The 15,258-nt window shown below is 40.3% G+C and overlaps 1 protein-coding gene across 1 annotated transcript; it reads right to left on the reverse strand.

The window, feature by feature from the left end:
- Positions 1-9,458: 9,458 nt before the first annotated feature.
- On the reverse strand, positions 9,459-11,023 carry LOC147897642 (uncharacterized). The gene is made up of 3 exons (XM_087380081.1): positions 10,259-11,023; positions 9,896-10,177; positions 9,459-9,752 (listed from the first exon to the last, which is right to left on the reverse strand). Exons 1-3 carry the CDS (start codon positions 11,021-11,023, stop codon positions 9,459-9,461), a joined length of 1,341 nt encoding a protein of 446 aa, XP_087236207.1.
- Positions 11,024-15,258: the final 4,235 nt, after the last annotated feature.

The raw sequence follows: 15,258 nt of genomic DNA on the forward strand, positions 1-15,258 counted from the left end.
AGGGAAAATAGAAGAGGGAAAATGAAGAGAAGGAAGAGGGGAAAAAGAAGAGAGGAAAAGAGCATAAGCATAAGAGAAGGAAGAGGGAAAAAGAGCATAAGCAGAAGAGAAAAAGAAAGAAAGCATATGCTTATGCTTATGCACGAGCATATGAGCATAAGAGAAAAAGAGAGAAAGCATAAGCTTGTGCTTATGCATGAGCATATGAGCATATGCTCATGCATAAGCATAAGCATAGGCAAATAGACATGCTTATGAAAAGAGGAGAGAAAGAGAGTGAAAAATAAGAGAAGGAAGAGAGAAATATTATGCTTATGCTTATGCATGAGCATATGAGGGAAAGAGAAGGGGAAAGAGAGAGGAAAAGAGGAAAAGAGGGGAAGAAGAGGAAATAAGAGAAGAGAGGGGAAGAGAGGGTTCCTATGTCATCACTGTAGCCAATGCATAAGGCGCTAGTTGCAGGGCAATGCAAATAATAAAAATAATAAAAGGAAAAAAGAGGAAGCAGTTTCTTACTTGAAAAAGTCTCACTCGGTGTTTCGTGGACTAGCCCTACAAAAGAGAGGAAACATACCTTTTTTTAGATAACTAGTTAGAGAAAGGAGGAGTTTAGAGAAGCAACCTCTCAAAGGGATTGGATTGAGGAGACAAGCATAAGCCTACAAACAAGGAGAAAGAGGAGAAAGAGAAATACTAAAAAGAGAAGAGGTGTGTCTTCTTTCTTTCACCAAATCTCGTTTTTTGTCCTTAACCTCTGAAAATCAAGCATGAAAATTAGCACATAGCCTTAGCAATACAAGGAGAAACATGCTTTAACACTCACAAAACAAAATCTCACAAAAAATGAATTTACATTGCTTAAAGAGGCTCACCTTCTTGAAAAACATCCTTTCACACAAGTAGAGAGGAAGAAGGGTGGAGAGAGACCACAAGTGTTGGGAGAGGGACTGGGTAGGGGTGAAAAGTGGGGAATAGAGCGGAGGAAAGTGAGGTCATCGAATATGAGGTGGGAGGAGAGATTTTTGCTTTTCCCGCAATAGAGATGTGAAAGAAAGAGTCACATGGGGATCCAGGTTTAAGCGTCCAATGTTGCTATATAGCAATGCTGGTCAGTTGCTATATAGCGATGTTTATATCCAAAAAGCATTGCTATATAGCAATGGAACAGCACAAAGCGTCGCTATATAGCAATGGAACAGTGAAAAGCATCACTATATAGCGACGATTCAAGGCACTTATTGTCAAAAGAGAGAAAGGAGCTCATGGGTGGCTATTTTTTGGATCTTAATAGATTTCCTTGTAGTTCATGTTGTGATTTTGGAAGTGTGCAGATGGAAGGGACGAGTGGAAGCTCGTCAGATGATGCGCCAATGCCCGGGAGCACAGAGTGGCTTAGGGAGAGGTTGTATTGTCATTGCACTCATTGCAAGTGAGAAGTATAACATCAACGTCGTGTATTGTCATGCACCACTTGTGGATGTATGGGGAGGAGCCTGAACTAGTACCCACCGTTGGTGTTGCATGTGGTGATGGATCATCGGTAAGTCAATGCTATTTGAGTTTGTGATTAATATTGGATACCATTATGACACGACACCTTGAGAGAAGATCTTATATTTACATGAAATCTTGAGACAGGATGAGGAGGATGGCAAGGATGTTCATATACTTTCACACTTTGAGCAAGACTATAGTCTCCCAGATGTGCCAGATGATGACGAGGGTATGGTGGACATGATGGATTCTATTTTTAGGGGCACTACATCACATGTACATGTGATCTCAGAGTCTGAGGTCAATATGTGAGAGTTGCAATCAACACAATTGTACGAGGGTGCTAGGATGTCTAAACTACAGGCTTGTCTCTCAATCTTGAATTTGGAAGCAAACTATGGGTGGTCGGATACAAGTGTCTCACCCTTAATGAGGTTAGCTCCCGCATTAATTTGACTCATTATTTAGATATTGTTTGTTTTGAGAATCATCATTATTCGAAGCCTATGTATGTTTGAAGTGTGACTCTCTTTTATCCTCTCTTTTCATCTCTTTTCTCCTCTCTTTTTCTCTCTTATCTCCTCTTTTCGTCTCTTTTCCTCTCTTTTCTCCTGTCTTTCCTTCTCTTTTTTTCTCTTTTATCCCCACTTTTTCTCTTTTCACTTTCTCTCTTTTCCTCTCTTATCTCCTCTCTTTTTTAATCTTTTTTCGCCTCTCTTTTCTCCTTTTTCTCCTCTCTTTTTCTCTCTTTTTTCTCCTCTCTTTTCCTCTCCTTTTCCTTCTCTTTTTTCCCACGTGAAGCTATAGCTTACCATTGAGCAAACAAATACAAACTTCAATCACTCTAATTCAAAGAATGCAAGAGTCTGTAAATATTTGCTCAATGTAAGGCTGTAGGATTCTAAGCTTGCTCAATGTCTTGTAGGTATTCTAAGCTAGTGACATGACTTATTCGTTGCTTCGAGGATCATCATTATTCGAAGCCTATGTATGTTTGAACTGTGATACGTTGCTCCGGGAGATGTTGCCTGCACCAAATACCATGCCTGCATCAAGAGATGAAGCAAAGAAGATGCTAACAACGGTGGGTATGGATTATGATACCATCCATGCTTGTTGTAATGACTGTATTCTCTTTCGTTATGAGCATGGAGATTTGGCTAGTTATCCGAAGTGTGGGGAACAATGATATAGAGATGACTTTAGGGTGAGTAGATACTGGTAAAGGTCTTGAGACACTTTCCCATCATTGCAAGAATATAACACATGTTCCGATGCAAATCCATAGTGGAGTTGATGACTTGGCATGCATCTCATTGGTCCACTGATGACACATTGAGGATTCCCGCAGATTGTGCAACTTGGAAGCACATAGACAATCAATGGCTAAACTTTGCGAGGGAGCCAGGCAACTTACATATTGGGCTTGCCAAGGACGGCATGAATCCTTTTGGGTTACGCTTGACATTTTGGTCGACATGGCCGATAGTCTTGGTGAATTACAATATCCCACCATGGCTAACAATAAAGAAGGGAAACCTCATGCTTGCACTACTTGTGCCAAGAAAGTACAAGGCCAAAAATATGGACGTGTACATGGCACCGTTGATAGAGGAGTTATAGATCTTATGGAGAGGAGTGGGGCTCTTTGATATTTCTAGAGCTCCTAGACCTACCAATGATATTTTGGTCAAGGGTATCTTGATGTGGACCATGCATGACTGACTAGGATATGGAGACTACGCAAGTATGTGGTTGTGTCTTTGCATGTATATATAATATAGGATTATGCTTTTATGACTCTCTTTCGCATGCATATCTTATACTAACACATTCATGCACATGTGCAAGACTTGTTACAAGTGGGTACCATGCTTGTCCTATTTGTGGACTGGGTTTGAAATCACTTACACGATACTCCAAACATATGAGGAAAAATGTTTATGAAGGTCATGGTCAATATCTTCCGCTAGACCATCTCGTGTGTGGAGGTCAGCTTAATCCACCACCACCATATTTGAAGGCAAGTGACTGGATTCAGGCTTGGAGGGCAAATGGAGAGGAACCTCATCATGGTATGAAGAGGCTATCGATCTTTCATGAGCTTCCTTATTGGGGTCAGTTACAAATCAATCATCTCTTGGATCCCATGCATATCTTCAAGAATGTGGGGGCTACTATTTGGGCACACTTGATTGGTTCCAAAGACTCGCAAGAAGACTTGCGTGCTATGAATAGGATGTCTTGTTTGTGGCCCCAACTGCGTGCTTTGGGAAACGTTATCCTCCTGAAAGCAACATGGATCCTCTCCTTGAGAGAGGAGGAAGCAGTCAAGGCAGACATTACCTCTTTTCAAACACCCACAGGGTACATGCATTGCTTGAAAGAAGCATTTTCAAAGGATAATAAGCTTAGTGGGCTCAAGTCCCATGATTGGCATAAGGTCTTACATGTATTCTAAGCTGTACGATTATGTCATATTATTGACATGACTTCTTTGTTGCTTTGATAGTTCATCCTCCCAATTACAATAAAAGGGTGCTTATAAGAAGATGTTAGAAATGCTATATTCAAGATCAGTGGTATTGTGAGGTATGCTTACTATCAAACCACATTCATTGCATTTTCTTCAATAATCTAAATAATTTATAGACTGATTATGAATATATCTTACATGGGCATGTAAAATAGGTGGATATCTCAAAAAGAGATCTCCATGTCCAGCATCGAGAAGGCTAGGGTGGAATCCATCGAAGCCGTATGCTTGCTTGAGAAGCACTTTCCCTCGAGCATTATGACAACTCAAGTGCACTTGCTTGTGCACATAGTTGATGAGGTGGCCATTGCAAGTATCGTTCATAGTCGGTGGATGTTTTTTCTCGAGCGGTTTATGAAAACTTTAAAGGGATTTGTAAGAACAAAAGCAAGACCAGAAGCACGCATGCTAGAGGGATGGCTTGTGCAAGAGTCATTAGTATATATCATATAGTTTCTTATATCCATGGATCTCGATATGCCGGAAGCTTGGGTGCACAACAAGGATGATGATCGCATCATTGGCGAGGTTCCCTAAGGAAAATGAATTGAAAGAAAGATGAGCAAAGAGCAAATGGAGAAATTCAATAAGTTTTGTATCCTCAATAGCAAGGAGATGCAGAAGTGGATTGAGAGATATGAAGCGACCAAGCAGAAACAATAAATGCAAGGAGGAGATTCAGAGTAATGTACAAACGATCGCAACCATATCCATGGGATCTCACCCTTCTCCCCACTCACATGTCACTTGATTAGCTACAACTGGCTCTATGTAAAGCCGAACACGATGGAGAGACAATAACCAAGCGCGAGCGAGAGTTATCATCTGGATGTATGATGCATGTAAGTTTCTTACCTCTTGATGTAATTAAGTAATTATTTGTGGCAATATATGCTATAAAATAGATGCATCTTCATTGTTTTAATGATGCTTTTTTGCAGTACAAAAGGTACAGCGCATTATGGTCATATGGATGAAATTTTCATGTGGAATGCATTGATTCAAAGAGAGTCACATATGATTGTGGAGTCATGGCTAACTTCACACAAGATAGCCTAGCAAGTGCTTTGGGTACCAATCTTCTCTCCCCACAATTAGATTATTATGGAACCATCCGCGAAATCTATGAAATTGATTTCAGACAATTTAGTATTTTCATTTTTGATGTAAAATGGTTTAGAACTATTTACAACGGTCCCCATGCGACAGTGAGAAAAGATAGTAGCAGTTTCTTTGCAATAGACTCCACCAAACTTTGGACTGATGAAAGTGATACTTTTGTTCTTCCCGAGCATTGTGAGCAAGTGCATACTAATGATTTAATTAATCAAAGATTTCTTTTTAAAGATCCATTGATACATGTACTTAAGCATAATTTGATATATGTAATTGATGGGATTTGGCACCCATCTTCAATATAGGTGGTCTTTCATCTGGATCATTGTGATCCAAGATGGTGGTACATGAGCCAAGTTGCACCACGAAGTAAGCAAAATTTTTGAAGATAGAGATGTGGATATGGAGATGCCAGTAGCGATGCCGGATCCAATTGATCCATATGGATCTAGCAAAGAAGATGAAGATCACAATATGAGCCAAGAGAAAGATGCATATAATGACATCGTATGGGAGGAAGATGGAGATCACGATATTTAGGAAGAAGATGATGATCATCAAGAAACACCATACTTTATCAAGTACTCTTAGGTGAACGTACGATGCTAGAGTACGATGATGATATAGGAGATTAACTCAGTATAGAGTTAGAGATAGACTTGTTTGGTAGGTTAGACTTGGCTCAAGATGAAGCCATTGATGTAAATGCTCTTCATTGATTTTTTTCATCTCAAACTTAGACATGAATATATGAGCTTCAGAGGCTTGATGTACATGCTCTTGTACTTTTATTCTCTCAAAGGATTAAACATGTATGAAAAGGAAAAAAAATTGTCATTGGGAAAACTCTCTTTAGGTCGGTATGAAAAAAAACTCTTTGTAAAACGATGTTATAGGAAATTGTCTCAGTGTCACTATACAGCGACCATTCACAAGTCTAATAAGTGTTGCTATATAGCGACTATTTACAAGTCTAATAAAGGTCGCTATATAGCAGCACTCTTTAAACGTCGCTATATAGTGACGTTTGCCTAAAGTTGCTATAAAGTGACCCTTAATAAATCGCACTTTGATTATTGACGATTAGCGCCCCGCGCGTGCTAATCATCGCTCCTTAAGCATCGGACTAGAACCCATGTGTAGTAGCGGGACTTCATCACTAAATTGCCTACTAGAGGGTACTACAGGGGGATATGATACTATTCTTGTTCTTGTTGATCGTTTGACCAAAATGGCCCATTTTTTTCCAATGAAAACGATTGATGGTGCACTTGAGGTAGCAGAATTATTTGTAAGAGAAATATTTCGCTTGCACAATATGCCTAAGAGTGTTGTTTTCGACAAGGATTCAAAGTTCACATCTAATTTTTGGCGGGCTACATTTAAAGCCATAAGAATTGAACTAAAAATGAGCACAGCATTTCATCCGCAAACAGATGAAACTGAAATAGTAAATCATTTTTTGGAAGACATTCTTAGAATGTATGTTAATGAGAAGCAAACTAATTGGATTGAATTATTGTTTTTGGTTGAGTTTGCTTATAATGATTCATGGCATAGCTCAATTCAAATGACTCGCTTTGAAGCTATATGCCCAAAATTGTCATTCACCAGTTAATTTCTCTGATTCTGAGAACAAAGTTGAGATTTCAAAACAAATGCTTGAGAGGATGGATGAGGAAGTCAAACACATCCGACATTGTATTAAAAGAGCACAAGACAGACAAAAACGTTACTATGACAAGAACCATAGTTTTCGAGAATTCAAGTTCGGTGACATGGTAGTTCTGAAAATCATTCCTAAGAAAAGTAATTTAATTCTTGGTAGAGATAGAAGGCTCTCACCTCGTTTCACAAGACCTTTCAAAATATTAAAGGGAGTGGGAACACTGGCTTACCAACATGAATTGCCTCAGAATATCAAAGTAATCTTGGTTTTCATGTGAGCTTACTGAAAAAATATGTTGCTAATCCTTCTCATGTTTTGTAGGACACATCTAGAATTCAAGAAGATGGAACGTTGAACGTTGAACCCCAGCTTGTTTTGGATAGACAAAGAAAGCAACTTAGAAACATAACAATAATAGAAGTTTTGGTAAAATGGGATGTATATCCTATAGAGGATGCTACTTGGGTAGATTTAGATTCACTTATTGATGAGTTTCCTTCTTTTAAACTCTAAGGACATAGTTTTTCAGAGAGGGGACGATTGTGATGCTCGACATTTTTGTGTGACGCTCCATATTTTGTGTATAAATTTATTTTTAGTTTTAGTAGTAGTTATTTGTGAAATTTATTTTCATGTCAATTTTGTGTTTTGAAAATACTAATAAGTGATTTGAGATTTAACAAATCCAAGAAAAAATATATATATGCATGGGAGTTGTATTCGGAGTTTGCAGGTTTAAAGGATGGTCCTGCTTTGCGGATTCTAAAGGAGAACTTGGAAAGAAGTGATTGGTTTAAAAAGAACTATAGTTATTGCTAGAATGGTCCAGGAATGGAGCAAATTGGTCATGAAGGGCAAGAAAAGCAGGATAAAGTGGAAAAGCCAACTAAAAGCAGGTCGCAACTTTCTTGGATAAAAACAACAGTCACTATTTCGACCATAACTTTTGATTCCAAAATTGGATTGAGGAGCTCTTTTTCTCTTGGAAATATGGGAATGCGATCTACAACTTTCTAGAAGAGGTCGAGATCTAATTCCATGATCTATTAAGTCCAAAACTCAGAATATGCAGTAGTAGCAAGGCAGCATATTTCTCCGAGATTGAGAGTGAGAGTGCGAGTGAGAGTGACATTCTTCTTTCATCTATGATTGTATCATATTGAGTGAGAATGAGATTCATTAAAACACCTTGGTGTGAGTGAGAGTGAAAAATCTGATGTGAGTGAGAGTGAGAGTGAGAGTAAGAATAGCTCGAGGGTGGTCGGGTGGTTCGAGCTCCGTACATGGAGTATTGTGACTCTAGGATTGATTGTAAACGATTTTGATTCAACATAAAGTCTCCTTCTGTTGTATTTCAGTTTTCTCCTTCTCTCTATAGAATCAATCTTGATTTCAAGGTTTGGAGTGTCTTACACATCTATAGATTTTCGAGATGAAGATCGCGTTGTATCACAAGCAAGGAACCTCTTGCACATTATGGACAAGAGAGATTTTGGGGAACCTCTTGCACATTATGGACAAGAGAGAAAGCAGGAGGAGGCACTGGGCGAACAAGCTTGGGTAGCATGCCACGGTGCTAAGATCCATCGAGATGAAAGCGGTCATTGGTAAAAGTCTCTTGTTTCTCTCTGAAGATAGATAGCTCATTATGAGATTAAATCATTATAAGTTGTCACGGAGTTCAAGATTTATGTGCTGCATAAAGTGTTGGCATCATGCACGCGACTTGGACAATCTCACGGCCAGTTGCTAGAATGCGAGTCTATCAATTCAAGCACCTGAGATACCCAAAAAGAGCTGCTATTTTAGATGCTTCAATTGGAATCGAGAAATGATTGGAGCATTCGATAGTGCATTGGCAATATGTTGCTATGTGCACTTGTGAGCTTCTTGTTCTTGCAGGTTTAGAGAACTCAACCACTTGGAGAGGTCACTGATTTTATCTTTTGTCGAGGTACATAACATACCTTCTAGTGCATAAGGCACAACTTTTGCCATGCCGTGCCAACATTGGGAGGAAGGTGGCTGTGGAGGCACAGAAAGGCCTTTAGACTATACCATGGAAGCTTAGAGAACCTTCTCTTATGCTCATGTTGGCAGCTTACCTTATCATTATCTAGTAACCTTAATGGTTGGGTGAATATTGTGGCATGTACATCTGCCTCTAAGATTTGCCAAGTTCCCAATGTGAAGTTTTAATGCTTGTGTGTCACAACCTTTATGAACATGCCACAACATGCTGCACCAACTCATTAAGGCACTAACAACAGTCCACTGATCTACTCATGACCACATTTCGACAAACAAACTTCACGTGATTAGAACAACTTGTACAAACTTCATGTACTGGTCATATCATTCCCTCATTTATTCCAACAATTCCTAAACAAACAATAATTTATTCATATATTCACTTCACTAGCGCAGGTCCATTGCATGAAATTGACCTTGTTCTCTCCCACAAGGAAGTATATGAGTAAAGGATCTGGGTCTCTATTTGACGAGGCCTCTTTGATGAAGTCATATTCTCATGGTGATTTCTCTCTCCCAAGGATATGGGTCTGTCGGTGTCCCACTGAATATGTACAAGGTCCCTTACCACATGGAAATGGACGTAGATGCATCCACCACGGTAACAAAAAATCAGGCCGGAGAACCAACGCTGTGAGCTATTGTAGTTGTTGCATTCTGCATCAAATATGTCACAAAATCTGATCCTCCTGTCCCTCGTTCTTCCCTCTCCTTGCTTGGTTTCTTTATGTAACCTTGAGCGTGACCTCTATGCAAAGAGCGGAACCTGAAAATCTCCACGATACATCGGTCGTATTCTCCTGCCAGTTCCTCAAGGTTTTGCTTCACGAAATCTCGAATTGATGGACCGGCATCGATGCGCTGCAAATACTGCCTGTGCGGACAAGGCATGTAGGAACGCATTTCCTGTTGCAAAATAAAGCTCCTTCGCTCAGAGAATAGTATAGCGAGAGATTATATAAAGAGCAGCAAATGATCCGAAGATCGAATTAGAAACAGATTAGTGGCCACATCGTTATTGTTTGTGAGATTTGAGTGGGAGTACTGACTTGTATGTAGGAGCTGAGAAACCCATCTTGATGTTGGATACCCAAGGCAGCATCTACCGCAGGAAGGATAGTCGATTGCGCGCCCGAAGCTCCGTAAAATGATAAACTGTCCTCCCCGTACATGATGGATCCCTGTGGAAGCCGTGGATTGTTGCGCCACCCGGCCATATACTTCCTAATTCTGTGATAGAAGACGTCAGGATCACACTTCTCTTGCATTCGCCGTAAACTCTTGCTCATCAATCTCAAAGTTCCAGCCAAGAGGGCAAGGTTATCCTTCACCTGTCAAGAAGTAACAATAATCGCATACTTAAAACCAAGCCAACTATTAGAAGCATGTAGTTACTGGAATAATGTACAGACCTCGGCCACATTCCTGTCGTGAATGGCTTGTTGGGCCCTGATAATCGCACCCGGCGCTTCTGCTGCCTTGGCTTCGATGTCAGCATGAACGAGTAGAAACCATTCTTCATCTACAGTACCGGTGAAGTTATAACAGCAGGCCATGTTTCCAAGTTCTAGAGGGAGAGTGTCATCTATACGTCGCCAATTCGAAAGAACGAGACATGCATAAGAAATGATGGGAGGCACGTCTAGACGCCGTGCAATGGCAAGCCACGGTTCAGCTATGTTGTCCGGCAGGCGGCTTGCGGGAACCTCTCCGCACCAAACGTAAGCGTGGGCCAGGAAGGACAGGAGAAGCATGGCTTTCCAGAGATGGCCTCTTCGTCCACCCGGCTGGAGGAGTTGCTCGGAGTCGAAACGAGGGAGTGTCGCGATGATGCGCCGGACTTTGTTGGCATCGTACGTAGCCAAGAGGTGGTGGAAGTCGGTAGCGGTGCGATCCCAGAGTGCGAGTTGTGGGGAAGCTGCGGCGGTAAACTCGAAGGCGGCAGGGTCAGAGACGGGCAGAAAGCCGCGCTTGGAAGGAGCTACAAAGTAGTTGTCGTGCGTTAAAGGAACGAGCGTAGCTGGGGTGGCGAGCTGCAAACTGCGACAAGTGATGGAGCGCCGGGAGTATGCAGGTGGATGGTTGTGGCGAAGAAGATGAAATGGTGGAGGAGAAGGCAGAAATACGTTGAGGCGAGGAGTATTGTGAAGAGGGAGGTGGATGGAAGAGGCCTTCATTTCTACTGCAATTAAGAAGATGATGAACGATAGCTTCAACTTACTTAGCATACACCATATTTATGCCAATTTTGGTCCAACGTGATTTCAAACCTCGTTGCCCCTTTGCACCCCCAATTTCTTTGGAAGACCCGCAAATTTTGACCATCCGCCCTCTCACCGTCGTGTTGCAAACCAACCCAACCCCTTCATGTCACCCTCTCTCTTGCTTCTAAGTGCATCGCCATTGTAATTTTAAGATTGTGATGGAAGGTTATAACTTATATCATTCTATAAGGTAAATAGGTGCCCACGTGGTCTATTGAGCCATAGAAATGTTAAACATATCTCTTCAAAGCTTAAGACCTACAAGGAAAATGCCTCAAGAAAATATCCCTTGTCTTTGTTTATAATTGATGGTGTTCCACGCTTGCACTTCACATGTGACATGCTTTTTGGAATTTGGCCCTCAGTTTTCAAAGTCACATTTGAAAATCAACATAAATTATTATCACATCATAAAATTTCTCCATATTTTCCTCATCTTGTCATTTCATCCTCCCATCTTCTCTTTTTCCTCTGTATTCAAAGGATTCCAATCTTTTCACTTTTGATAGATCCAAAGAAACAACCACATCTTTCGATTCCTCCTTTTAATGATGTTAGTCTTTGAAGGATGATTTTCTTGAAGCCAATTCTCATCCTTTGTTAAATGTCATAGTCTATAAATCTACTTTCTCCTTTCATCTTGAAAAAGCATGCAAAATATTGTTATTGACATTGCCAGTTATCCACATGTGAATTTTGGGAATTTTCCCTTTTTCTCCATTTACAATTCTCAAATTTTATATTTACTCAAACGTATGAGAAATCATATTCAAAAATTTTCCACGAAGATATATCAAAGACTTTTTGTTCATGTACGAAACAAGAGTTTACACATTTTATGTACATAGTCCATTTCTCTTTGTACAATACAAAACAACTTTCCACTACAAGACAGAGGCCTCTTTCTGATGTTGTCTTTCGATACTTTGCAAGCATGGGCATGAAGATCATCTATATGATTGGCGGGCGGGGAAGGTGTCAGTGTAGACATTTTTACAAAACGTCATTTCCATACCGACGTTTTTACAAAACGTCATTTCCAAGGGTCCCAAAATAATTTTGGACCACAAGTTTGGTCATTTCAAAGATAAAAAATATAAGAGTATGTACATCAAAATTGAGATCAAAACACTCATATATTGATAGTGAACTTATACATACAAATTCATGTATAAAATGTCACTATAAATATGTGAGGGCCAAATTATATATAAGAAGTCTCATCAATGTCAAAACTATGAATCTGTAGCATTTACATTGGCTGCTTCATATTGAGCCAAGTCTTGTGCACCAAATATGTCTATCTCAAGGTTTACATACAATTGATCACCTACATCATCATCCCCTATTGTATGTCTACCTAAGACTTGATCCTCTAGTACACCGGCCTCTAGTTCTCCCTTTTCTTCCCCAAAGTCGTGATCTCCACCTTCCTCCATTACAATGTCATTATTGTCACCTTCTTCGTGGCCCACATCGTCATCTTCATCCTCTTCCTTAGATCCATCGACATCATTATTTGGATCTTCTATTGGCATCTCCATATCCACATTCCTATCTTCAAAAATATGTCTGCTTCAAGGAGTAGATCGGACCACGTACCACCATCTCGGGTCCAAACGATCCAGATGAAAGACCACCTACATTGAAGATACAAATTAGATGTCAACATTTGTTTGAAAAATTAAGTTATTAGCTTTTGATAAATTCATTAGTTTGTACTTGTTCACAATGCTTTGGAAGAACAACGGTATCCCTTTCATCAGCTGGTGGTGTCAATAGCAAAGAAACCATAGCTGTCTCCCCTAACTGTAGCATTGGGACTATTGTAGATAGTTCTAAACCATTTGACATCAAGAATGAAAATACTAAATCATCTAAAATCAACTTCATAGATGTCACATATGGTCCCACAATAATCTAATTGTGATGAGAGAAGATTGGTATCTGAAAGCACTTGCTTGGCTATCTTTTACAAACTTAGCCATGACTCCACAATCATATGTGACTCTCCTTGAATCGATGCTTTCCACATGAAAATTTCGTCCATATCACCATAAGGCACTATACTTTTTGTACTAAAAAAACATGATTAAAATAATGAGGATGCATTTTGTAGTGATTGTGATCATAAATACCCAATAGAAAGGTTAAAAACTTACATGTGGCATACATCCGACTGCAAGCTGCTGCTCTCGACGATCGGTTATGTCCTCTCCATCATGTTTGGCTTCACGAAGAGCTTCTTGTAGCCAATCACAAGACATGTGTCAGGGGAGAAGAGCATGGTTCGGTGGATATGGCACCCCCCACCTATGCATGACTCTAAATCTTGACCTCTCATTTATTATTTTTTCTTTGGCCTCTTCATATCTCTCGACCCATCTTTGCATCTCAGAACTATTGAGGACACAAAACTTATTGAATTTCTTTCTATTCTCTTCTCTCATATTTCTTTCAATCCCTTCACCTTGGGGAAACTCTGCAATCACACAATCATCATCCTTGATGTTCCAAGCATGTGGCATATCGGGATCCATGGATGCAAGAAACTCTGTGATGTATACTAATGACTCTTGCAGAAGCCATCCCTCTGCCTTGATTGCTTCGGGTCTAGCTCTTTGCCTTACAAATCCCTTAAAGGTTTTCATAAACCAATGAAGGAAAAACATCCAATGTGGCATAAAAGGTGTTATCCCACATATGATGGGCTATGGAGAGTGGCCATACTTGCACTTAAAGCACACTTGTGTTTTGGAAAAAGGGGGAATCTTCATTTGAGCCTTATCTGGTTTCATTAGTTGGCATACTTTTCTTCTAGTCATGGTTGCCTTACCCTAGGGCCTAGGACAACACCCTGTTGCATAATACAGAGATTTAGGATGTTATCATTCAGCTACTTCTGTGCCTATCAAAGATCACCCTTCCTTTGAGAAAGCAAAGAAGGTAGGATAAGAAAAGAAGAACACGGTACCAGGATGACCAAGAAAGAAGTCTTCAATGCCACCAAGATTTGAAAAGAAGTCTCAACCACAGAAGCTAAGGAGTGAACCAAAGCCCTCTAAAGGAAATTCCAACTCACTCCAGAACAGATCTAGACCTTCCAAAGGAGGAAAGGTATTTTGGATGTGGGACACAAGGACACTTGGCAGCCGACTGCCCCGAAATATCCAAGAACTCAAAGGAGCCAAAAAGGCCAGAAGAACCGCCATTTGGTAGGCAGAGTCCTTGTAGGGAGAGCAGCCGATCCAGAGGCTAGGGAACTCTGTCTCTCATGGGGCAAAGTACGAGATCGGAATGTATTGAATTTGTTCAATCTCGAAGCAGTGGATAATTTCAGCTCTCATGACCTAGCCATGCAACTAAGGATCAAGACAGAAGCGTTGGGGTACTCTCTCGATGCCCAGCATATTTTCCTAGGACAATCCGTACCAGTGACGCCTCTTACTGACACACTTGAGATCTATTTTTAGCAACTATGTGGATCACGAGGACTTTTTTGTTTCACCTTGGGATCAATTCGATGTAGTTTTGGAGATGCATTGGTTCCATCAGAAAGAAGTACATCTTATGATGCCCGGAAGAACACTAGTTTTAGTCATAGAAGCAAAGAACATCGGATTGTCGTAAGGGAATAAACGAAACAATTCTACTTGTATCCAATGCTTCTATTGGAAAATTAATAAAGTATTAGGTTTCAGCATACATGATCTTTGTTAAAGAAAAAGAGAATGAACTGAAAGCTGAGTTTGATCCCCAAGATCAAGATGCTTTCAAAGACTGTTTTTCAGATTTATTGCTAGGACAATTACCTCAAGCAGCCAAGTCATCGAACTCATTCCAAGGAGAGTGAGCCTCCTAATCAGCCAACCTATCAACACAGAGCAAGGAGACCATGGCTCGTGTACAAGATTTGCTCTCTGCAGGACTTATCCGACCTACTTCTTCTCCTTTCTGCTCACCTATGTTGTTGGTTCAGAAGAAGGATAAGTCCTATCGTATGTGTGTTGACTACAGAGTTCTCAATAAGGTGACCATCAATAGGTTTCCGATTCCACACATAGATGATGTATTGTATAGGTTGAAGGGAGCCACTATTTTCAGCAAGATTGATCTAAAGAGTGACTACCACCAAATAAGGATTCATC

Source organism: Dipteris shenzhenensis, chromosome 10, assembly GCF_047967505.1.
Source record: "Dipteris shenzhenensis isolate YYH24624 ecotype China chromosome 10, Dip_SZ_1.0, whole genome shotgun sequence".
Classification (NCBI taxonomy): domain Eukaryota; kingdom Viridiplantae; phylum Streptophyta; class Polypodiopsida; order Gleicheniales; family Dipteridaceae; genus Dipteris; species Dipteris shenzhenensis.

Bases quoted from the DNA above. Each gene is read 5' to 3' on its own strand.
- LOC147897642 (XM_087380081.1), bottom strand. From the start codon at position 11,023: ATGAAGGCCTCTTCCATCCACCTCCCTCTTCACAATACTCCTCGCCTC. The intron at 10,178-10,258 runs GTCTGTACATTA...ACTTCTTGACAG, and splicing joins ACGACAGGAATGTGGCCGAG to GTGAAGGATAACCTTGCCCT. The intron at 9,753-9,895 runs GTCAGTACTCCC...ATTTTGCAACAG, and splicing joins TTCTCAGCTCCTACATACAA to GAAATGCGTTCCTACATGCC.